The sequence below is a fragment of the Hypomesus nipponensis genome, chromosome 6, assembly GCF_054491055.1.
Source record: "Hypomesus nipponensis isolate SF chromosome 6, ASM5449105v1, whole genome shotgun sequence".
NCBI lineage: Eukaryota > Metazoa > Chordata > Actinopteri > Osmeriformes > Osmeridae > Hypomesus > Hypomesus nipponensis.
In genome coordinates, this window is record NC_140366.1 from 15124160 (window position 1) to 15148728 (window position 24569).

General features: G+C 46.4%; 3 protein-coding genes across 5 annotated transcripts; 2 read left to right on the forward strand and 1 right to left on the reverse strand.

Annotated features, from left to right (window-relative positions):
• Window positions 1–2821: 2821 nt before the first annotated feature.
• Window positions 2822–9932, reverse strand: mcm3 (minichromosome maintenance complex component 3). Its single transcript, XM_084700696.1, has 17 exons — window positions 9737–9932; window positions 9278–9390; window positions 8822–9030; window positions 8423–8553; window positions 7605–7843; window positions 7196–7304; window positions 6903–7056; window positions 6659–6790; window positions 6233–6441; window positions 5669–5843; window positions 5316–5442; window positions 4918–5068; window positions 4289–4429; window positions 3987–4093; window positions 3825–3898; window positions 3630–3735; window positions 2822–3400 (listed from the first exon to the last, which is right to left on the reverse strand). Exons 1-17 carry the CDS (start codon window positions 9809–9811, stop codon window positions 3202–3204), a joined length of 2451 nt encoding a protein of 816 aa, XP_084556822.1. The 5' UTR covers window positions 9812–9932; the 3' UTR covers window positions 2822–3201.
• A 1980-nt stretch (window positions 9933–11912) lies between these two features.
• On the forward strand, window positions 11913–18035 carry paqr8 (progestin and adipoQ receptor family member VIII). Its single transcript, XM_084700771.1, has 6 exons — window positions 11913–14619; window positions 14942–15128; window positions 16113–16149; window positions 16677–16737; window positions 16870–16975; window positions 17154–18035. Exon 1 carries the CDS (start codon window positions 11913–11915, stop codon window positions 12954–12956), a length of 1044 nt encoding a protein of 347 aa, XP_084556897.1. The 3' UTR covers window positions 12957–14619; window positions 14942–15128; window positions 16113–16149; window positions 16677–16737; window positions 16870–16975; window positions 17154–18035.
• A 235-nt stretch (window positions 18036–18270) lies between these two features.
• Window positions 18271–23761, forward strand: znf395b (zinc finger protein 395b). 3 transcript variants are annotated; one of them, XM_084700895.1, is made up of 10 exons: window positions 18271–18444; window positions 19258–19436; window positions 19806–19948; window positions 20131–20249; window positions 20669–20862; window positions 21203–21303; window positions 21472–21733; window positions 22203–22298; window positions 22436–22554; window positions 22905–23761. In XM_084700895.1, the coding sequence occupies exons 2-10, from the start codon at window positions 19317–19319 to the stop codon at window positions 23014–23016; spliced, it is 1266 nt and encodes a 421-aa protein (XP_084557021.1). In that variant the 5' UTR covers window positions 18271–18444; window positions 19258–19316; the 3' UTR covers window positions 23017–23761. The 3 variants fall into 3 exon arrangements, with proteins under 3 accessions (XP_084557021.1, XP_084557023.1, XP_084557022.1); XM_084700897.1 differs by lacking the exon at window positions 18271–18444 and adding an exon at window positions 18806–18935; XM_084700896.1 differs by lacking the exon at window positions 18271–18444 and adding an exon at window positions 18946–19082.
• The last annotated feature ends 808 nt before the right edge of the window (window positions 23762–24569 follow it).

The following is a 24569-nucleotide window of genomic DNA, read 5'->3' on the forward strand; positions in this document are numbered from 1 at the left end:
TTCTTTTGAGGGTTAGACTGTAGACATCTGTGACTGTGTTCCTTTTGGAAGGTGTTTATATATAGGCAGACAACAGTGTGTTGACTAGGCTTATAGCATTTCCTGCTTTGACTTGTCTGATCTTGAAGAAGATAAGGCTTTTTAATTATTGAGTTTCTGGGAAGTGCCTAGTACCAGCAAATTCTAAATTTGTTTGCTTTAAACCAACATCAGTCCTGAAATCACATATTAACTATAACATTAAACACATAGAAGATTGTATTTCATTTAAGTAAAATGTGAGCATCTTCAGTTTTTCCCCAGTTATTTAATTACATTTGACCTCATTTTGACTAGTCACATGGGGTGTATAGGCTACAAGTCACTGCTCTCAGATGTAGGAACAGTCGACCTGAGTGTTACCTCAGGGGGGGTGTGAACAGGGTTAGAGCTGTATGAGCTGGTTGATGTGGTTAAAACTGAAGGGAGGTTTGACAAATGGTGGCTGATTTGAAAGCAGCACATATTCTGCTGAGTCTGCGGACCAAATGATGTGTGACATAACAGCACCATGTGTGTCCATTAAACATTTTACATTTACAGGTTCTATTCATTTATCAGGCGCTTCTGTCAAACCCGACATACTGTAGATTATTACAGACCTGTGATAATGCAGAAGTGCATAATGTTCGCAACGGTCAGTCAGAACTGTCTGTGTTTCACCAGACCACATCATTCCTTGACTGCCCAACAAAATACTGTTAGAACTGCACTTCTGATCAATGATTTTACAATAAGCAATGCATCACAGGTGTCTGTGTACTCTCTCTGTATTCCATCGATTGCATTAAGGTTGACAGATCTTTATCTAGGTCTATAGGTAGTAAGCAACCAAACCAACCGTCTGTGACTATGACTATCATTTGCAGCAGTTGACTGTACTATGTAGACAAATGCTGACAACAGAGACAACAGGGCACCCAGCGTAACACAACTGTCAGCCCACACTCCCCAGTTACAATATAGGCCAGAGGAACTCTGATTAATTTCTGGTAACAGCACCGTCATCATGACTCACCAATATCTGATTAAAACTGAAACAATACGGTCATGACAGGATCTCAATGGTAGGGTGGGTGGTGAGAGGGCAGGGGAGTCCAAATAAGTCCAGGCCTTCCTGGTTAAACCAAAAAAAAAAAAAAAAAAAACTAAGGGAGGGGCGGGAAGTAGTGGGGAGATGGAGCGAAGGGACTGTGTAGTCCAAAAACAAATGGGGAAATTATGGAGAACCAACATGATCATCCAATGTAAACAATATATGGGTGTTTAATTTAGGGCTTATCAGTAAGTCGGTGCTGAGGAGAAATGTTATCATGACAGTATAGAGCTCTAATCATAGCGGTCCTTTAACAACCAATGTTCATTTTGATGCTAATCAATCTGCGCTGAGATTGTATGAGAATCAGTGTCGACTCAGATAATGCACTTTCACATCTAGATAGGAAGTGACCCCAGATGAAGAGCTGATACGACTCGTTTGACAACCTCAGGACGTAACACAAAAGTGGTTGTTGACAGGAAGATATTCTACTACTAGAGGCCCCAGTACAGGTCACTCATTCATGGGTAAAGTGAGCAGACGTTGGGGCAGCTGTGTTTGGGCGGAGGGTACTAGGTAGATAGGCTAGGGTGCAGGAGTCTTAGTAGCTGGGCTGTAGTAGAGTCTTGGTAGCTAGGCAAGGCAGTAGTAGAGTCTTGGTAGCTCGGCTAGGCTACAGTAGAGCCCGCTTGGTCGTTAGGCTAAGCTACAGTAGACTCTACTGGGTAGCTAGGGTCGAGTACAGTAGAATTTGGGTAGCTAGGCTGGGCTACAGTCGAGTCTGCTGGGTTCCTAGGCTGTGGGATGACTGCTAGAGTCAGGGTTGCCAGGTCTGTGTGACAAAACCAGCCCAAAGGCCAATCAATACCAGCCCAAAACCAGCCCAATGGCCAATCAAAACCAGCCCAAAACCATCCCAATGGCCAATCAAAACCAGCCCAAAACCATCCCAATGGCCAATAAAAACAGCCCAAAAACCAGCCCAATATCAGAACTCAAAAAATGCCCCAGCCAAACCATATACACTGCTTTTAAAGTCCAACAGCATTGCTGTCATTGCCAATTCTATTGTAATATCTACAAAGTAACGCCAAATGTTTAGAATGCCAGCATTAAAGCAGTTTTCAGGAGATTTTCTCAGGAGACTGAGAGCATTAGGCACGTGTGCACACGCACAGTGCGTGTGTGTATGTGGGCGTGCCCCATGTCCATATGTGTATGTGCTGATCTGGAGTCAGTTTGGTAGGATTTGGGCATAAATAAATGTAATTTAAAATATAGATTTTAATTTAAAAATATTCATGTAATGTGCATGCAAAATAGGTTTACCCAAACCAGCGGACAAAAAATTCAACCCACCGGCAACACTTCAAAAGTAGCCCAATTCTGCAGACCTGGCAACACAGGCTACCGTAGTTTGCCCTCTGCTTCTGATTTTGTAGATAAGGGGCCGATACAGGATGTTCCTATGAACTCCCCACAACGGTACTAGAGATCCGGAACATGCTTTGTCATTTCAGGAGCCTGACGGGTTTCGTTGTCAGAAACCACACGGGGGAACTTCTACCAGGCTCCCTGTGTAGGAGTGAGTTTCTGTACTTCAAACCAGCTCGAGACTCCTGCTTGTGAAAATGTTCTGCACATCCAGACACTTTACTGTTCAACATGTAAGAGTTTATTTTTTGTTTTGCTGCACAATTAGTCGCCTGTTTACAATGACAGCTTTCTTTTTCTTTGACAAAATGTAATATTTACACATGACAATGTCTTCTTTAACATAAAAAATGCTTCATAACTTTAAAAACAAATAAAACATGAGTATGAATTGCAACGCATTGATTCAGGTTGTACATGAGTCATACCCCAATCATCTTGACTTCAACAGCAACACAGAGAATGAGTTTGAAGTCAATAAAGAAAAATGGGTACATGGAAAAAAACATCTAAAGTCCACCAACGGACACAATTTCAACTAACAAATAAAAACAATAAATCCAAGTGAAAATTCATCAGTCCTTCCTTCAAAGTGTTCTCCACCCCTCTCACCGTCTCAAACCAGGAGACACTCAGCCTTCTTGTCAATCTCCCAGGAGCCCGCTCGACATCCGAGGAGAATGGCGTTCTCAGATGAGGAAGATGATGTCGTTGGCCACCATGACCTGGTTGTCGTCCTGCATGCGTGCGAGCGCGGCGCGGACCTCGTCGGGGGTGAAGGGGGCCTGGCGATCCTTGTTCATGCTGGACATCAGGCTCTGCATGCCCACAGACTGAGCATGTGCAGTACGGAACACCTCCAGGAGAGAGGACTTGAACTCCTTCAGCCTGGACGAGTTAGAGAGGAGGGGGAGGCAACTACAGATTCAAATCAAACCTTGATTTTGTAGCATTATAGCATTGACGTTGTTATTTTCCACTGTGGATGAACGGTAAAACTAGTCAATAGAATTGAAATACTGTCAGAACTATGCATTTCCGATCCTTGATATCCTTCTGTACTTTACATGCACTATTTGAATGCCTTCCTAAACAATAAATAAATAGTCCCACCCACCTCTCAACAGAGACAGCTGTCTGTCCTTCCTGGCTAGGCGGCACCACGTCATCCATAGGCCCCGCCTCTTCCTGTGTCTCGCTGGGTTTGGGGGTGCCGGCCTGAACTGGTGGACAGGTAAACAGACTGAGTCAAACCCAATCCGAGTACAGCAGAGCGGATCAGAGTACAGTGAAGGATGTGGGAGTCTCTTACTCTCAGGGATGTTCTTCTCTCCTGAGAAGTCATACGGGTCGTAGGGTTCACTGCTCTGGGACGCACGGCGACTCCTGCTGGCCACAATGCAGAAAGGTTAGAATGAACCCCATCACCCCTGGAAGATCTGATGGAAAGTTCTACGAGGAGAGACATCCTGACCTCTTCTTCTGGGAGCGCGGCGTGGGTTGAGAGGCAGACTCCTCCTCTTCCCCCTCTGACCCAGAATCCCCTTCCTGTCTGGAGCGCTTCTTTTCTTTCTCTAGAACCTACGGACCCAAAAAATGTAACATTGAACGGATTGGTTCAAACGTACGAACACATTGCTGACTCGAACAAAAGCTGTATAACCATTCAGGTGACTATTCCAAGCTTCTCTACAGTATCACAGGTGAAACATCAGGAGCTATCCACTGCTACTAACTGTACAGCACTGTAAGGGTTAGCATGACGAGGCACCAGACCTTTTTGAAGTAGGCGAACTGGACGAGCTCCACGGCCACCTCCGAGTCCACCAGCTCCACGGTCTTGCTCATGCGGGCCTTGGCGTGTGCGGTCGACAGACGGATCAGGGTCTCCAGGGTACGGGCCGTCACAGGGGAGGTCTGGGGGGACGGGGTCACAGGGCAGGTCAGTACAGCCCACTGGAGCTCTGTGCTGCTGTATGTTCTACTGTGTAAGTTCTAACATGTATGTTCTAGTGTTTATGTTCTAGTGTGTATGTTCTACCATGTATGTTCTAGTTTGTATGTTCTACTGTGTATGTTCTAGTATGTATGTTCTACTGTGTATGTTCTACTGTGTATGTTCTAGCATGTATGTTCTACTGTGTATGTTCTAGTTTGTATGTTCTACTGTGTATGTTCTAGTTTGTATGTTCTACTGTGTATGTTCTAGTGTGTGCCTGTATGTTTGTGCCACTAAATGTGTGCGTGTGTGTTAGTGTGTGTCTGTAGCCACCATGGCGATGTCACAGCTCCATGGAGAGGTGTGTCTATATATGTACGTGTGTACTAGTGTGAGTGCGTGTGCATTTGTACTAGTGTGTATGTGCTAGTGTGTGTGTGTGTGTGTGTGTGTGTGTGGTACCAACCCTGGCAATGTCTAGGCCCATCTGTTCCTGACTCCTCAGTCTGGTGTACTCCTCTGCGATGTGATTGGCTGCTTCCTGAGTCAGCACGGGGGTCAACACCTTAGCGATGTGGATGTATTTCCTCATGAACTCCTTACTGACCACCTTGTCCCTGGAGCACACACGCACACAACTCCCCTTTAGATACAAACCTATGCTTGCCATGTGGTTAACATAAACATACTGATTATGACTACATTGCGTGTACATATGTACATACATACACAATTATGCACGTGATGTGCAAGTGCCTGAGTGTGTGTGTATATGAGTGTGTTTGTGTGTGCGTGTGTGTACCTGTGTGTGTATAGGAGTGTGTGTGTGTGTACCTGTGTGTATAGGAGTGTGTGTGTGTGTACCTGTGTCGCCGGCTCCCGTGCAGCAGGTTGTTGTGTTTCTCGTACACCTGCATCTCCTCCTGCTCCGCCTGCACAGCATCAGGGTCCTCAGTGGCCAGGATGTCTACTGCCCCGCCCATGGCCATGGCTGGGGTACACACACACACACACACACACGTATAGTCAATTACAAGGACACCACATCTCTTGACATGTGTTTGACAACAAGGTGGTGTGTACCGCTCAACAAAGAATCAAACGTCAAAGCCGCCAATGCATTTGATCCTAGGGGTTCTCCTGCCCCCAGGTGGTGAGAGTGTGTGTGTGTCTGTGTGTGTGTCTGTGTGTGTGTCTGTGTGTGTGAACGTGTGTACCGGCGCCCTCGTGCTCTCGCGGGTCTCTGTAGCGGTGCATGCGCAGCACGTGGTCAGAGATCTGCCGGTCCTGCTCTGGGTCCATCTGGTCCAGCACGATGAAGAGCAGGTCGAAGCGAGACAGCAGAGAGTCCTGCAGACCGATGTTCTCCATAGGAGTCTTGTACTGGTCATACTGCAGGGCAGGAAGGAGGGGGTTCAGACACACATAACATACTATCGGGCTAGTAATTTGAAGGTTGCCAGTTTGATTCCCAGCCATGCCAAATGACATTGTGTCCTTTGGCAAGGCACTTCACCCTACTTGCCTCGTGGGGAATGTCCCTGTACTTACTGTAAGTCGCTCTGGATAAGAGTGTCTGCTAAATGACTAAATGTAAATGTAAATATACTGTATATGTACAGTATTAGTTACACAGTTAAGAAGTTGTGGATTCATTGAAAGGTAGTCGTTATAGTGTCAGATGCATTGAGTGTTTGAAACCCAATTCTCCTGTCTGACGTAGACTGGAATACGCAGGTGTGTGTGTACCACGTGTGTGCATGCATGCGTGCGCCTCTCACCCGGCCGTAGACGGGGTTGGCGGCGGCCAGCACGCTGCAGCGTGCGTTCAGCCTGGCGTGGATGCCTGCCTTGGCGATGGTGACGCGGCCCTGCTCCATCACCTCGTGGATCGCCGTGCGGTCCATGTCCGACATCTTGTCGAACTCGTCGATACAGACCACGCCCCTGTCCGCCAGCACCATCGCCCCCGCCTCCAAGCGACGCTCGCCTGAAAGACGAAAACAATCCGGTCGTTCCATTCCCTTTATCCATCCCGTAAACAATTCTAGTGTTCAGGTAACTCCGTGGGCATAGTTAGATAATAGGTATAAACGGAAGTAACACAAATACTATTTTATATCACTACTGTCCGGACCTTTCCAGTGTCTGTGTTTTATATATGTACAAGTCTTTCAGAAGAGTGTGTGTTTGTGTGTGTCTCCTACCAGTCTCCTGGTCGGTGGTGACGGCGGCGGTGAGGCCGACCCCGGAGGAGCCTCTGCCGGTGGTGGCGATGGCCCTGGGGGCCGTCTGCAGCACGTAGCGCAGCAGCTGGGACTTAGCCACCGACGGGTCACCTGGAGGGGTCGGGGGTCAGTACTCTCATCTACCTGCAGCTCAGGGTGTGCAACTTATTCTGGAGCAAACAGCTTTGTTTTTCCCCCCAGAATGCCCTCTGTTCCTTGGTACCTATGAGCAGGATGTTGATGTCTCCACGGATGCGTGAGCCGTTCTCCAGAACCTTCTCCACCCCTCCCAGCAGCATGCACAGAATGGCCTTCTTGATGTACTCGTGACCATGGATACTGGGGGCCAGGGACCGAGCCAGTTGGTCAAACACGTCCTGGACACACACACATGGTCTGTTTAGCCACACACACAGTTCATATGGCTACACACTGTATATATAGCTACACAGCACAGTCGACAAGGCTGGTGGCACCATGTATTACTATCACTGTTACTAGATCATGTGATCTCACCTTGGACCGTGATTTGCTGAAGTTCTTGATCTTCGACACGTCGTCAGCAGAGAAAAAGGGAGACACTTCCTTACACATCTGCTTCACCTGGCAGGCTATCATTATGGTCCTGAAGGGGAGGGGGAAAGAGAGATAGAGGGAGACAGGAAGTGAGAGGGAGAGAGATAGTGAGAGAGAACGACAGAGGGAGAGAAGGAAAGAGAGAGAGAGGGGGGGAGAAGAGAAAGACAAAGAGAGAGGGAGGGAAAGTAAGAGACCGTCAAAACACATCAGACACCTAACCGAAGAGCAATGCTGCCATGACCAACAACAACACAAAGCTGTAGGTCTGACTGCAGCCGCGGGTCTGACTGCAGCTGCGTCGCAGAGAGAGAGAGAGAGAGAGGGGGGGGTCCTGAGGGGGGCCTACCTGAAGGTGCCAGAAGTGTACCCCCCCTTCTTGCTGGGTAGGCAGCGGTAGGTGCCCACCACCTGCACCCGGTCCCCAGGCTTGGCCACGTCCACCAGGTCGTTGTCCAGGATAATGTCCAGCGAGCGGGGCAGCTGGCCTGCAGGGGCCTTCTCGGGCATCTCCTGCACTGTCACCGTCTGGTGGTCCTTGTAGATGGACAGGCCGAACTCTGTCTCCAAGGGGTTGTTCTCCTCGTCCTGGGGGAGGGGAAGGAGGAGGGGAGGGAGGAGGGGAGGGGAGGGAGACCAGGGGGTTAGTAAGCTCTTCCCAACGGAGAGAGTGAGAGACACGGAAGGGATGGGCTGGGTCGCAAGAGTGCAGAGAAAGAGGGAAAGGAAGATGGAGAAGAGGAGTCAGGTGGCTGAGCGGTTAGGGAGTCGGGCTGGTAATCTGAAGGTTGTCAGTTTGATTCCTGGCCGTGTCAAATGACGATGTGTCCTTGGGCAAGGCACTTCACCCTACTTTCCTCGGGGGAATGTCCCTATACTTACTGTAAGTCACTCTGGATAAGAGCGTCTGCTAAATGACTAAATGTAAATGTAAGAGGAGAGGGTGGGAGACAGAAAGAGAGAGATGGAGAGAAAGATAAGAAAGGGAGAGTCTGTATATCCTCAAATCTCCGTCCCTTAAAACACAACATTTTTGCATTTTATTCATTCAGCAGAGGCTGTTATTCGAAGCGACGTACAAACAGTGCACCGAGAGAGGACAGCAGGAGATCAGAGATGTGATGTTCCTGTCATGTATAAATAGAAAGGAAACAGGGAGGAGTCTACCTTGGTTGGGTAGATGGCGCTGGAGGGGAAGGCGTCCAGGGAGGTCAAATCAGAGTATTTACGCTCTATGGTCTTCTTGGTTGCTGGACAGTAGTGGACGCTACGAACCACCTTGGGACGCACCAGAGAGCCTGGAGAGACAGGACAGCTTTACTGGCAGTCTGGCTCAACTCTGCCAGCAGAGCATTTCAGCCAACAAGTCAACACCCCACCTGCTAAACCTCATCTGATGAGAAACGCAGAAAACTGGGATTGTTGACGTTGAGCATCCATTTAAGAAGTACAATACAGACATCTGTGTTTTAATGAGTGTACGTGTTGTTGCGTGTAGGTTATAGGTATTAGGTTGAAGGATATAGGCTGTGGGAAGTGAAGTCGCAGTGGGCATTAGACACTCACACTTGGTGATGATGCCTTCCACACACACCAAGCTGCCCAACAGGCGAGCAGTGAGGGTGCGGGGAGTGACGTGTTTGTTGCCAAAGCTGCCCTCCAGACCCACAAAGAACTCCTCGTATTGCTTGGCATAGGTCGCATCCACTGAGGCCACCGCATCCTTCAGCGCACGCTGGAACGCTATCAGCTCCTCGAACGCATTGTTCATTAACCTGCAAGTGTGGTTCGGAACGCAGGTGTTTAGTACTTGGTTGGAAGAGTCTTGTGTTATTTTTTCCGTATTGACCTCGGCTGTTGGGTCGTTTGAAATGTTTTTTCTGAAACTTCAAAATGTCTACAGCTAACTCGTTTTCTTCAACAGATATGAATAACTACAACTTTATTATTACTAGTAAAAGTCGGGCGGTATAAAATGCAGCAGATGAGGGTATTTGAACATGAGGAAGTGTTGCAGCAAACCTGGCTGCCCTGGCTTCGTTCCGGCGTCTCAGGTCGTTGATGTTGACAATGAGGCGACAGTTGTTCTCGCTGATCATGTCGCGGACCTTGCTCTGGTACACGCCTTGGTCTTGCTGCAGAAAGAGAGATGGGAGAATATGCATTTGTATGCTATGCAGACAATTATATTGTACAGTATAGCAGCTTCTGCCAGAATATAGCTAACATGTTATTTGGCTACAACCGGTAACGTCAGCAAGCAAAAATACAAAACCGTTTTCTAAAACTATTCAATACGAAACCGTAAGAAATAGAGCGGGGAATAAAATACTGCAAGATTTTAGTTTACTCTAAATCGTGATTACTGAGGCATGCCCAACGCTAATCAGACTCGCAGAACATAATTATTGTGTCCCACTGACGCATGGCGTCTTCTCTCCGATCCACACAGGCAGCAAAGTATATTCATTTTCAACTTACATCGTCGTCCAGGAAGTCCAGATAATCTCTCTGAGCCTCTCTCATCTCTTGATCATCAACGACGTCGGTCGCCATTGTGTAATAACTTTGTATGCTGATTCCGTTTTTTGACAAAAAAGTTTCCAGTAATTTATGTTATTCGCCGTTGCTCTGAGAACCCAACTACCAACTTTTCGCGCCACGCGGTGCAGCAGGCATTCGGAAGAGACTTCTGATTGGTCTAAACTACACACAGGACTTTGCATATTTGGCGGGGAAACATGGGGTACCTCCGTTTTATCTTTCTTGACCAATGGTTTTGATAGAAATATTTTCAGACTTAGCATAGTAAAAAAATTACATTACTTATTAGTATGCGTTCTTATCCATTAAAAACTTTGTATCAGAAGCTTTGCAAAATAGAAGTGAATATGGGATTTTATAGTGACATTCAAATGTCTGGTCATGTCCTCAGTTGCGCTAAAATTGTTCAGGCGAACACTGGCGTATAAAACGATGAACGTGTCCCAACTCGCGGGAAAACTGAACAGGAAATGGGCGGATAAAGCAGGGATAACCGAGTAGCTTGATTTCAGATGTAGATGGCGCTAACCTGCGTACGCAGTATTTATCTCAGTTACATTCTCAGTCCCAGATACACAGCATACATGACCAGTGTATTATAACGCATTTAATCATGATTACAAAATCATCAACAGCCTACAAAAAATCACATTAGACAAATAGGCAAAATATGCATACCTCCTTAGACCCTGAATTATTGTATGTGATGCACACCGTTTATCTACACTGCACTGTTACGCACGCAGCGAAACGATATGTCACTAACACAATTATGTAATCACACTTTGGCTAGCCAATTGCCCCTTGTCTGGTTTTTTCTCATTTTTTTCTCATTCTCAGCTGACCCAGTCTCCGCCCAGTCATCAGAGACTATTACATTTACAGCGGTACATCGGTTGGTCCTCTAATGAAACTACACGATTTGTCAGAATTCAGGACCGGCTACTTCTATCTGCGCATCTCTGTCGGGCATGAGCAGCGATGGGCAGGCAGCTTTGAAGCTTTGTAATATTCTACAATAACCTTCAAGCCGCAGCAGCAACAGTTGTGTTGTGGAAACCGAGAGGAGACAGGTAGGTGAGATGAGATGCTGGTTTCAAACAATCAAAACACATCGGTGACATCGGTTTACATAAATATGTATTGTATATTCAGACCGATCTGCGTAGGCTTTATTGCCGTGGCTGAATTAACATCCTTTCTTATTCAAGTTCAGTGTTTCTTTTTGTGGGTTAAACCGTTGTTGTCAACAAACCCATATAGTCGGATTTGAAAGAGTTTTGAAATTGTGCATTTTGGAGGAGATTATGCGCTAACTAACCCCCATGAATGAAAATGACAGCACATCATATGTTAGTTACAACTTATAACATAGGCTATACAAAGTCTTCATAAATGTTTGTGTTTGCTATGACGCCAGGTGCTGTGTTCTGTTGGGGGAGCGTAATGATATGCTGGAAGGTACAGGTTTACAGGTGTGACTGCATTGCTTTCCATTGTTAGACAAAACAACAAGAAGCCTGTCAAATCCTGTTCCCAGAGAGCTCCACTCCTTTGGGTGGTTGTGCAGTCTTCCACTGTTAGTAATCTAATTCCACAAATCAACCTGTTAATGAGAATCATTTGCAGTAGATTAAGCTGGGAGTAAAAAACTGACTGGACGGCATTCCTAGCAACAGGGTAAACCTGGTCTGACCCAGACATATAGAAACAAAAACAAGTGACAAATGTTTAAGGGAGGGTTGAAATATGTTTTTTTTTGTTTTCAAGGTTCTGTGTTGAAGCTCCCTCTCCACTAGATGGTAATGTTTGTGCAACCCGGTGCAAGTGTTCATTTTTAGATGATGATGAATATCTGATATTTTTCTATTCTCATTATCACAGCAGAGCACAACATAGTTCCTGAAGAACACTCCATCGCTTTACCTCCTCCATCTGAGCTTCTTCCCCCCTACACCCCCCTCCATCCCCATTACTACACCCTCCTCTCTCCACTCCTCCATTCCTCCACCCCCTCACTCCACCCACCTATCTCTCCACCCCTCCACCCCCCTCTCCCCACCCCTCCATCCCCCTCACTCCATCTTTCCACCTCCCCTTTCCGACCACCACCATGTCCGACACCCTGACTCTGAGCGTGAGGCAGCTCAGCCGTCTCCCGCACATCTCTGACCTCCTCGTCTCCCTGCCCTCCCCCAGCCCCACAGTCCCCGCCTACCTAGTTCCCAGCCTCTTCAGGGAGCCCTACATCCTATCGGGCTACCGGCCCGTGGGCCAAGACTGGCGCTGCTACCTCCTCAGTCTGTTCCAGAGGCACAACGAGTCTCTGAACGTGTGGAGCCACCTGCTAACGGGGCCCCTGTTGCTGCTGCGTTTCTGGGCCCTCGTAGGGGCCTGGGGTCCAAGCCTTGAACTGGCCTCCCTGCCCCTCTGCCTCTACCTACTGTCTGCCCTCACCTACCTGTGCTGCAGCGCTACAGCCCACCTGATGCAGTCTCACTCGGAGCTGGCCCACTACTCGTTGTTCTTCCTGGACTACGTGGGGGTGGCGGTGTACCAGTACGGCTGCGCCTTGGGGCATTACTTCTACTGCTCGCAGCCTGCCTGGAGGGAGAGCAGCGTGGGGGCCTGGTACCTCCCTGGAGCCTTCCTCCTGGGTTGGCTCTCCTGTGCTTCCTGCTGCTTCGCCAAGTCACGTTATCGCCGACCGTACCCGCTCCACCGCAAGGTGTGCCAGCTGGTGCCCACCAGCCTGGCGTACCTGCTGGACATCAGCCCCGTGGCTCATCGCCTGGCCACCCAGACTTGGAAAGATGACCCAGCGCTGCCCCTCCATAGCTTCCAGGTGGCTTTCTTCCTGCTGGCCGCCTTCTTCTTCTCTTGTCCCATCCCTGAGCGCTTCTTCCCAGGTCGCTGTGACATCCTGGGTCAGGCCCACCAGATCTTCCATGTGTTTCTGTCACTGTGCACCGTCTGTCAGTTGGAGGCCATAGCGGGGGACTATAGCCGGCGGAGGGATACGCTGCTGGAGGTGTATGGAGAGAGGAAGCTGTGCTTCGCCGGTGTGTCTTTTGTAGTGTTGGTGTTCTGTAGTGCCCTGACTGCTTTTCTCATGAGGAGACAAGTTCAGAGAAGACTTGGCAAAGGACAGGAGTGAGGTGGAGGAGAGGAATGGAGAGAAAGTGGAGGAAGAATGATGGATATCTTACCTTACTTTTATTTGTATACAGTTTATTGTATTGAAAATGTGAATAATGTGAATTTATAAATATATTTTTTCATGCTCATACTACAAATTATGGAAATGAGTTGCCTTAAATATAATATAATTTGGGGATATTAATGCGTTTCCACAGCATCTATTTGTGGTCATTCTTGAATGAAAAATGAAGTACAGTGATCAGCTCGGGCAGACTTCCTTATCAACAGGCTTGCGTTTGACTCTCACGTCTGATACAATGGACCAGTCACTGTTAAAGTTGCAGTCAGCAAAATATTAAATCTGGATTAAATCGTACCAAGCTTTACCGAGTTGAAGCAGGGGATTGGAACAAACAAAGGGCAGTTGTAAGAAGTGGAACACACTGTAATTTGGTTGTGGGGGAGGGGAGGGAGGATAATTTCCACCTGATCTGATTATAGATGAGTGAGAGGTCTTAGAGGAACTCTAGGGAATTGAAAATTGTTGAGAGATGTGTTAACTCATGGGCTTGCCTGCATGATATTGGAGCATACAAATGTCAAGCAAATCTCAAATTGGTCATAAATCTACTTCCTTTGATCTTATGATATCTCCTCAAGTGCTAAGGATATAACCTATTTCAGGGGCTGCATTCCATGTCAATGAAGTTCCAGGTTTCCTTGTTCCCTAGCGATCACAGATCTAACCATGCATTCCATCAGTCTCAAGAGAGTCAGTAAGGGTGATTCTGGTTGGTTGACTTTAGATACTAGGTAATCATAGATTGCGGGGGGAGGGGGGGGGTGACACACCGCTGCATTCCCACCTGGCAGGTCTGTGGAGGTTTTTGGGTGTGACCAAGGAAAGGCCCTGATCAAACGTTCCAGAATCAGTCATCTACATCAGTGAAAACTCGACACACCCATTCAGCTCGTGCTCTTGCACCAAAACAAAGACTGGATTGGGATCAGCTCCTTGATGAGTGATCTGGTGGGTTGCAGCCAATCCCATTAGTTTCTGGTGGAGGGAAAGGATTTATACCTGCTGGCAACTCTTGATGACTAGTAGAATCTCTTTTTGATATGAGAATCAGTCCCTTGTCTCAGATATGTTTTATATTTGAATTATATTTGTTTTTCCTTTAAGTCCTAGTCACTGTACTAAACACAGTAGCAATATGGTTATTTGGACTCCCTAGTCACATTGTGTAGTTTGCTAAAGTATAGTAAACTACCTGTAGAGGGCAGTATTGTCATACACGTCATTGATGTAGACATGAAAACAGTTCTGCTGTATTTGATGTAATAAATCATAAAGGACAAAAAACAATGTAATCAGATTTGAACATTCACTCAACAGCAGGTTTTTTGCTTGACGTCAGAAATGTGACTGCACCAGTTGCCAACACCTCTTTCATGCTTCCAAGCTGTTTTGTTTAGACCACTGGTATGTCAGCCATCATCATGCACATCAGTGATGGAGACTCTTCCTGGAGGGCTGGAGAGACAGCATAAGATGTGTCCAGGTGAAGGAAATTTCTCAGTTGGATAGATCAGAGGGGAGAGACTGGTCTACTTTTCTTGTCAGCTGCCAACCAAGGAGACGGAACCAAGAAGAACTTACATCAAGCCCACAGGAGGTAATAATAATAATAACGTTCTTTTAGCAGAAGCTTTGTAATAAACTTACTATAAAGGGGTTCACAAAGTCAGTAGCTACGGAGTGCTACACTCAGATCTGCTTGTGTTTATGTAGAATGCCTGGTGGCTTGACAGAGGTGTGTTCTCCTTGTATTGTTTAGGTGTAAATGTGTACTATGAGCCTTCATCTATACTGCTAATGTTCGCGCCACTCTTGATGATCTGAAATGATTGAGCTAAATCTAGATTTTTCCCTCTGTATGATACGTGACTTAACAGCTGTTCACCACTCCTCCTGTCTGACCCTCCTCCATCCCACAGCCGAGAAGAAAAGATAGGACAAAGAACAGAAAAGGAGAAGTAGAGACAGATAGATCATGGCTCCCGTTGCAGAGGGTGTTTCTGACTGGACCCTGATGGGATCCTCTTCTCTTGAGGTGTGCACGACCTCCCTTCTCCTCCTCGTCAGCCTCATCACTCTCCTCGCCGTCTGCATTCGCTGTCACAGGTGAGCAGCTGGCTGTCCAGTAGAACCAGAACATTTGAGTAAAATGCAAAAAATTGTGTTGCTTGGGTTTTGCAAAAATGATTGTGGGGAAAAAATGCAAACCAATTGAATCCACAGATTCAAGGGCTGCTTTTGTATTTTCTATTTTGTTTTCAATTTGTATTTATGTTTGGCTTTTCAGTAATTGGCATTTGGAGTTTGCTAGGATTTGCCACTATACTATACTGTTAAAGAGGAAACCAGTGGCACTTCTCATATTGAGGATCTAAAGTTGATTCCATGTGATTAACATGTTTGCTCAGATTGACTTTTTTAAAATCACTTTTCAACGAGTTTTCACCAGTGATGATTATTTTTTGACTGTTTGCCAAAAGGGGAAAAGTCAGTGGGTTTGGGTGTGGCAGGGTGATGCAGGTAAATATTTGAGTCTTGTCTTTCCAGTCCTGTGGCCAACTCCCAGTTCTTTTGCTATGTATGAAGAATTGGTCAAACATGAGTACACCTGGGCAGGTGCCAGATCTTAAACACTCAAGATGAGTCAGTCCTCTCCAGGAACATCCAAAGAAGGACAGCTGCTAAGTGACATGACAAATCATTAGGCACCACACCTGCACGTCAGTTGTTAGGTTGTCAAGAAACACTAGATCGGGAAGACAGTTGCAGTTTGATCATTGAACCTTAAATAATGGATATTATGTTATTAGGATGTTATGTTCAAATGTTGGTGGAATTCCAAATGAAAATGGTACTACTGTGTAATGACACACCTGCACATCAGTTGTTAGGTTGTCAATTAACAGTACAATATTACAAGTGTTGATTTTGACAGGAAACACTGACTTGGACAAGATCGGGAAGACAGTCGCAGTTTATTAATAGGTTTAGCTGAACCTTGAATCATGGATATTTTATGTGTTAAAATGTTGGTTGAATTCCAAGTGAAAATAGTACGTCTGTCTAATTTATCTCTATGTTCATTTCCAGAAAAACAGATGCCCAGACAAAATCTGAAAGTGCAAAAGTAAGGATGACAATCAATCAGTTTTTTTTTCTCTCTCTCTGCTGTAAATGTTGTTGTGCTTCTTATGCCACTCATTTGTTTGCCCATCATGAGCCATAAACGGTAGATTGGGGTCAGATGGCTGACCGGTAGCTGAGCGGTTAGGGAGTCAGGCTATTAATCAGAAGATTGTTGGTTTGATTCCCGGCCATGCCAAATGACGTTGTCCTTGGGCAAGGCACTTCACCATACTTGCCTCGGGTGAATGTCCCTGTACTTCTAGTACTGTAAGTCGCTCTGGATGAGAGCGTCTGCTAAATGACTAAATGTAAATGTAATGTAGATTACTGACCATAAGGAATTATTCTGATAGCTAATATATTAGGCTTATCGCCAGAGTGAGCCGGGGGGCTGGCTGGAAATAGAAACAGTCTGTCTGGGGGAATTAGAAGGCTGAAGGAGGTGACTTGCAGCACTGCATCAGTAAAAGAAACATCACGTCTTAGACACACAGACACGTCTAAGTTATTTTGCTGTTCTTGTTTCAGACCAAGAGTCAGAATGGCACAAGCATGAGTCAGAAGACCAGTAATGGAACCAGTGTGAAAGGTATTTTAACCTTTACATTTTAATGTGTGATAATTAAAAAAATCAATGAAACACATTTCGATGTTAACAGTGCATAGAATATTTATTAGATTCAACTTTTACATGTAGTGTATTTGCTTATTCTTGTCCCAGGCCAAGAGGGTGTGTCTGTCACGCAATGGAAAGACCACAAAAGCATGCCTGAAGTGCCCGACATCCCGAGCCGCGTCCGAAACACTCTCCCAAGAACACCAGCCAGGTACTGTACACCAGTTTGCTCTCTGCATGGGAATTGATCTGACAAATGTTGTATACCCTATAGAAGGCCAAAACACACATTTCAGCAAATGTGGCTAAAGCTGATTCCCTTGGTGTGTCTAACCTTGTGTATCTCTCTCTCTCTCTCTCTCTCTCTCTCTCTCTCTCTCTCTCTACAGCTAAGTGACCCTGACCTATGACGTTGAAGACATTTCCAGGGCCCACAACTCGCTGCCACACCCCTCCAGACCCTCCAGACCCACCAGACCCCCGTCGCCCACCAGACCCCCGTCGCCCACCAGACCCCCGTCGTCCCTCCCATCAACCCATCAAAGTGGGACTCGACCTTGTGACGTTTCCAGGACATTCCATAATCTGGACATCAACCTCTGTGCTTCAAAACCCACCCAGCCCTCACAACAAGAGGGCCCAGACCTCCTGCAAGAGACAGAGAAAGAGAGAGACAGAAACATAGAGACAGGAATCAACAACACTGGTTCTTACATTCACATGATTACACTTTGACTTCAGTTAATGCCACCGAGTATATTTCTTTACTCTGTATCCTTGGATGATTATCATGCAATTTGGTGATTTGAGGATTCCTTTTTTGTTTTTTGTTTTTTTTTGCATTTGATTTGTTGTTCAAATAAGCTTTACTGCACCTGGCTATCAGCACATGCCCCAGTCTGGAATTGCCATAAAACCAGACTAGGTCACATGACATAATGAATGGACAGCATTCCGTCTGGGTTGGGATTGGGATTGGGACTGTGACAGGGGTGGTGCTCAGACTCAAATCCCTGCTCTGTGTCTGGCAGAGACTGTAGAGTCAACACACAGGACTAATCCAAGGACTCACACCCCAGTGTGTCTGGTATTGCCTAGCACAGTAAAGGCCTACACATCACTCTATATGTGTGGTTGGATCACATTTGGAATTACATTTCTGTCTGTTTGAATGCAATGATTTGTTGATTAGAAACGTGCCAGTTGTTCTATAAAGAGTTGTCAATGTTTCCTAATAAATAACATATAATAAAATAACAAAATCCTGATAATAGGTTGGTGACTATGATTATGGCTTTGCAATGTAACAATGTTCACAAAATATTTAGGGCCTACAGCAAATTATACCCGTAAAACTGATGAGCACAGAAATAAATTGCCCTTTGAATTTCTTATTTCCCCCGGGACTGTCATAGCGCTACGTGCATGCACGATTCTGCTCTGGTAACCTATCACCCAGATCATCCTTTCTGCGTCTCGGCATTACAGCGCAGCAGACTACTGTCTGAGCCCAGCTGTCGCACTCGGCATAGCTCCTCCGTACGATCACACGTACGCGCATCCCATTCCGGTCCATCCCCCCTTTCACTGGACTGAACACCCGGCGAACGGTGGGACACGAGAAAAGCAGTCAGCGGCGATTTGCTCCTCAAACGGGACACGGTCTTTATCACCAAAAAGGTAAAACAGTTACTACATTTGTGTTAACGGATGATAACAACTAGATGTATAACAACATAACTCTAGTTTACTGAAAGCTTCACCATGTTTTGCATATTCTATCACGGGGGCATTTCTGCCCAGAGCCTGTTTCTGTAGTTTGACAATGGTGATCAATTCTGGTCGGTCGGTTTACATTGCATTATTTCTGACATTACAATTATTAATGTTCCGGACAAACTTGGACCTTTATTCATTTATTTATATATTTATTTATTTTGCCTCTTTATGCAAAGCAGACTGCTGCTTTATTTCACTTCCCCTAGACTCGTGTCCGAACACGTTGTCAGAAAGAGGTGTGTTTCTTGCAAATCAGTTTTCAGCCAATGAGCGCAGCTGGGCCGCCCACGGTTTTGTGTTGTTTACCAGTGGAAATCCTCGCCTATTGGAGGAGAGGATGTGATAAAATACGGATTTTCCTCTTGATTCTGCCAACTGGGAGCATAATCCTTGTAAATATAATCGAAATATATTAGTATCATGTCAATACATAATGACTCCGTCAATTGAAGCGAAACAGGAAGTCGACGTTGGAGTTTGTAATACAATACCGTTCAAATTGTGTACAGCCTACGATTCCATCACCCAAGCGTCCGCATGTATGAAATAAACCAGTTAATGCGTTATAAACATAGGTTAGCCTACTGCAAAATGCAGAATTTTTAAAAGTCAAACGAATAGTCGTCCTGATATAGACCAACACATTTCCCGAGTGACAAAACCATGCACCGCAAAATCACATTAGCGTTCATGTATTTGCTGTTTTTTCTGCAGGGAGTAAGGTCTGTGACCCGGGCGTCGAGGTGGTGTGAGACCTCCGATCAGACTTAAACATGGCAGCTATGGGACCAGGGGCTGCGGAGGACGCTTCGCCTTTACGGCCCCCGTCCTGTCCCTCCACAACCCAGTCAGGGGCTGGCAGGCCCCCCAGGTCGGAGCTCCAGGAGAGTCTGGTAGGTGCACGTGGGTTGATCTGTCCAAGCTACTTCACCCTGTGATTTGGTGTCTGAGTAGTCACATAACTGTCTCAGAATTTAGGGAAATTGCATAATTTGATGTTGCTCTTAAAGTGCAATGCTGTTTTTGTTGCACTCTACTATGTAATATTGTAGCTGAGATGTTACTGTTGCACTATGCCTGGTACCTGAGATGTTATATTGCCCTGAGACAGATACAAGGTGTTCCTGGACTCCGACCACCAAAATGCTATTAGAACTTTTCACTTCTGATCTCCCACTGATATCAGAAGACTCTGTGAAGGTTTTGTTTGTCAACCAATGAGGTAGCAAAATATAGGGTCTGTTTCCTCCTGTCTCCCCCAGGTGTACATGCAGTGCTGTGGGCAGGACAGCCTCAGAGGGATTCCCAATCATCAGGGGCCTGTCTTCTTACCCCAGAGGAGGACAGAGGGGGGCTGGGCCAACCCCCCAGCGCCAATGCAGACTACAACTCCCATAATTCCCAGGTGATCTTCCTGCAATAGAGGACAGCCAACAGTGCTTCGTGATTGCTCTCAGTATTGACTGTAAACGCTTCACGGCGTGGTTTGAAGGATCCGAAAAGGTTGTGTCGATACGGTGTGCGAATGAAATCCTCGATAAATCTAATTGGTGGTTGTTCTTTCTGTTGTTTTTCTCGAACCGTCAGATTTCGGAGTCCAGAGTCGGTGGAGATGGATGAGATCATGGCCGCCATGGTTCTGACCAGCTTGTCCTGCAGTCCTGTTGTCCAGAGTCTCCCCCAGTCAGAACCCACCCCTGGGCCAGGTCAGTTTGACACACACACACACACATTCTCAGTCTCATGCACACACGTGGTGGTATGTGGTGTATTAGTCAGGAGTCAGGTGGCTGAGCGGTTAGGGAATCGGGCTAGTAATGAAGATAACTGAAGGTTGCCAGTTCGATTCCCGGCCGTGTCAAATGACGTTGTGTCCTTCGGCAAGGCACTTCACCCTATTTGCCTCGGGGGGAATGTCCCCGTACTTACTGTCAGTCGCTCTGGATAAGAGCGTCTGCTAAATGACTAAATGTAAATGTATTACGGTGCTGTGTGGTGATGGTAACGCCTGTGCTGTGTGGTGATGGTAACGCCTGTGCTGTGTGGTGATGGTAACGCCTGTGCTGTGTGGTGATGGTAACGCCTGTGCTGTTAGGTGATGGTAACGCCTGTGCTGTGTTTGTAGCCGGGCCCCCGGGGGACATGGAGTGCGCTGGCGGCGAGTTGTCTGACAGCGGCAGCAGCGGCTACTGGAGCTGGGACCATGGTAACGTCAGCCCCGCCCCCTCCCCATCCGTCACAGAGATGGACAGCAGCCCAGACGAAGGGCTGCACATGGAGCCGGAGCAGTGGGAGGAGCTAACCGGCAGGAAGTCAAAGGTGGGAACAGACGGTGTGAGGGTTTGTTTGTTTGAGAGAGACAGTGAGAGACAGTGAGAGACAGAGAGAGAGAGAGAGAGAGAGTTGCTTTGGCAATATGAACATTTGTTTCTTAATGCCAATAAAGCCAATTGAATTGAATTGAGAACAAAAACAAGCGCATGGATTCCGACTGTTGCCGCTGTGGTTGATTTCACCGCTTGTCGATCTGTCTGTCTGTCTGTCTGTCTGTCTGTGTGTCTGTGTGTCTGTGTGTGTGTGTCTGTGTGTGTGTTTCTCTGTGTGTCTGTGTGTGTGTGTGTCTGTGTGTCTGTGTGTGTGTTTCTCTGTGTGTGTCCAGAGCTCCTCCAGAGGGGCCTACAGGTGCTTGTGGCCAGGCTGTGGGAAGGTGCTCACCTCCTCCGTCGGGATGAAGAGACACGTCAGGGTGTTGCACCTGGGGTGAGCTGACCGACCGACAGCTGAAGATGAATAACAAAATACCACATTACTTTATTCATACTGCCTGAACGTGGACATTTCTTTCTTTCTTCCTTTCTCTCGCTCTCTATCTCGCTGTCTTTCACTCCCCCTCTCTTTCACACCCTTGTCGCATGCACACTCACACAGAAGTGGATCGGAGCATTCGCAGAGAGAGGAAGACTTCTACTACACTAAGTTCTCTAGTGAAGTGTCCGTGGACACCGGCCCGGTACCCCAGACCCAGACCCCCCACACCCCCTGGGCCTCCTGTGGCTCTCCTCCCTCCTCAGACCTGCAGATCCCCCCAGGACCCAGACCCAGGTCCAACTCCGGCCCGCTCCAGCCCTGCTCGCTCAGCCGTTCGGCCCCAAGCGGCTTCTGGCAGATCCACACTGAGCACCTTTATCAGGTGGGTGTCTTCACTGGCCCTGAATATTTTTTTACTAATTGGATTGTTGAATAGGTTGTAATTCACTGGATTGTTTTGAATATGTTCCTGCCCAGGGACTGCAGATGTAAATAGCTACATAGCAATGTTCGTGTTGTGCATGGTCCCTGTTAAATAAATTAAACTCCTATTCTGCATTTGTTTTTGCATTAGCAACCAGGAAAATGTCAACAAAATCAGCATATCCAGCTTACATGACACAAAACATTTAGAGAGAGTATCAGAGGTTATCCAGAGTTTAAATCAGAAGTGGATCGCTTATGACAGAAGACAGTCGACACCTCCCTGAGGCCTGATAGACAGTCACTGGCACAACTAGCCCAGATCCAGGGGTGAGCGGGGGGTCGGTGCCGCCGGATGAGCTGCTCATTAGTTTGAATGTGTTTTGGATTTGAGAGGAATGTGCTGTGTGCCGCCCCCCTTCCTCCAGGCCTGCTCTCCTGTCCAGGTGACGGTGGCCTCCCAGACCCCCGCCTCCCAGTGCTGGACACCCCCCATCTCAGTGTGTGGCCATACCAATGCTCAGGTGGGCCATCTGTCAGCCTGTCTGTCAACCTGTCTGTCTGTTAACCTGTCTGTTAAGCTGTCTGTCTGTGATCCTGTCTGTCTACCTGCTGTGCTTGCGGATCGTCCCTCTCGGTTAACGTGTTTTCCTCCTCTCAGACGGTGCAACCTCGCTGCAGGTCTGTCAGTGTGGGTGAGCAGTGGCTGCAGCAGAACAGCACCACCAGCAGGCTCCAGACCATGACTTCATCCCCCTCCCGCGCTCACTGCTCCTTCAGGTACGTCGCCACTCATCGTTGCCGTTCTCCAACCTCGACAAGGTTTTTTTTTCATGTTTTATGCATTTTGTTTCTAATTTATGTGTTTAGCGGATGCTTTTTTTCACAGCGACATGCGATAAGTAATGACACAAGTGCATACTTCTAACGTTTTTTTTTTTTACCATGACCTCTCCCTTCTATCCTTCTTTGCTTTGCGTGAGCACAGCTCCAGAGCAATTTCGAAATTGTTTACATTGGCTGTGCTCAGGGTCGGCCCGACCCAATAAACAAATTCAACATTTGATTGGTTCAGGGCGGCCACTGAATCTGTCTTTTCCGTTCTGTGTGTCCCTCTTGTTCTCCTGTAGGAAGGGACGGGGAGAGGCCAAGAAATGCCGTAAGGTTTACGGTGTGGAGCGCAAAGACCAATGGTGCACTGCCTGTCGCTGGAAAAAAGCATGCCAGCGCTTCCCTGACTAAGTGTGTTTATGTGTGTGTGTGTGTTTGTGTGTGTGTGAGAGAGAGAGAGAGAAAGTGAAAGAGAGAAGGGAGGACTGATTGGAAAAGAGGTACTATAAAAAAAATACATCAGGTCTTGATTCCATCAAGACAAATAACAGCTACGCTTTCTTCCTTATTTCAATCAGTTGTGTTTTTCGTTTTTCACTTCCTTTACCAAGAAATTAGTGGAGTGATTCTGTGCACCTTGACTTCAAATGTTTGCAGTGGTGCTAGTTGTTAAGACTGTCATGTGGTAGACTTGCTCTTTCCCCTCCGTAAAAGACCCGTCCCCTCAATCCTCCTCAACCATGTAGTAGAAGACTCTCTGAACATCTTCCAAGCTCTTCCACTCACGGCAACTACAATACTTAATGAATACTTCTATATTGTGTGCTATGAATTCCTCATAAGTATTTTTTTTCTTTTTTTTTTTCCATTAATTTCTTTTTTTCTTTACTCGTTTTTCTTGGTCCACCTAAAGGGCAGACGACTTCCTCTTGATGTTTTTCAGGCACTTTGTTTAAATGTATTTGTCAAGAATAAGCTACTTTCTGTTTGACTCGTATACTCTCTAAAGTTCATCCTGTACATCCTTCTTCCCCATGTTGGAAACAGTATTCTGCTCTGGTCTGTAAGCTATTGGTCCTGATCAAGGGAACTGGCCATGTTAGAAGATTGAATTTGTTAACAGCATTCTAATAAAAAAAATAAAAACACAAATAAATCACTGAGAATTTCGAACTGTGGAGAATGCCTCGACATAACAATCCACAAGAGAGATAGCAAACTAATTTATTGTAATTTTCTCTATACAGGTTTCATGAATTTTCAATGACACAATAGAAATGTAATTGTAAAATGTAATTGTAAAATGTACACTGTATTCTGTATACAAATTCTTTGAGTACAGATGAGAGATGAACTCACAAACACACACACACACACAACCACATGCACACATGCACAGACACAAACCCACATGACGTCACCACCCACTCCCTCACTCATACCTCAGTAGATTAGATGATAAATACTGACTAGTGAACAAAACAAAATTAACAAAAACATCTTTGATATGAAGTTCACTTTTGAAGACAAATTAGTGGAAATAGTAGTTAGCCACCTGCACCGTATGCCTCTCTTAAGTGTCAGGATCAGACTGAACAGGAAGTCTTGGACATCTATATTTCGAACACTTTGAAATTGATCATAATGATTATGGCCACAAGAGGGCAGTCTTGTACAGCCATTCAGGATGAACAAAGTGGGTTCCTTCCTGTCACTGCACTGCAGTGTGTAAACGGGTTCTCTAGAAGGGAAAGGGTTCTCTTGATGGACGTCTACCACTGTCAATCCACATCTTAGATTAAAACTTGGTATCACTAATGGAGCAAGGGATAATATAATAATAATAATTATCCCTCAAATGTAAATCTGCACTGTGCAGGTAACTGGTCTGAGACCAAACCATTCATAAGGTTTTCTCATTGTGCTTGATGTCTAAAAGTAAAGTGCGTACATGCATTCACTCG

Coding starts and splice junctions, on each gene's coding strand:
- znf395b (XM_084700895.1), top strand. CDS start 19,317: ATGGCAGCTATGGGACCAGGGGCTGCGGAGGACGCTTCGCCTTTACGG. Junction 20,250..20,668: donor AGAACCCACCCCTGGGCCAG/GTCAGTTTGACA, acceptor CTGTGTTTGTAG/CCGGGCCCCCGGGGGACATG. Junction 22,555..22,904: donor CGCGCTCACTGCTCCTTCAG/GTACGTCGCCAC, acceptor GTTCTCCTGTAG/GAAGGGACGGGGAGAGGCCA.
- mcm3 (XM_084700696.1), bottom strand. CDS start 9,811: ATGGCGACCGACGTCGTTGATGATCAAGAGATGAGAGAGGCTCAGAGA. Junction 6,442..6,658: donor CACCACCGACCAGGAGACTG/GTAGGAGACACA, acceptor TTCGTCTTTCAG/GCGAGCGTCGCTTGGAGGCG. Junction 3,736..3,824: donor AGAGAAGAACATCCCTGAGA/GTAAGAGACTCC, acceptor CCTGTCCACCAG/TTCAGGCCGGCACCCCCAAA.
- paqr8 (XM_084700771.1), top strand. CDS start 11,913: ATGTCCGACACCCTGACTCTGAGCGTGAGGCAGCTCAGCCGTCTCCCG.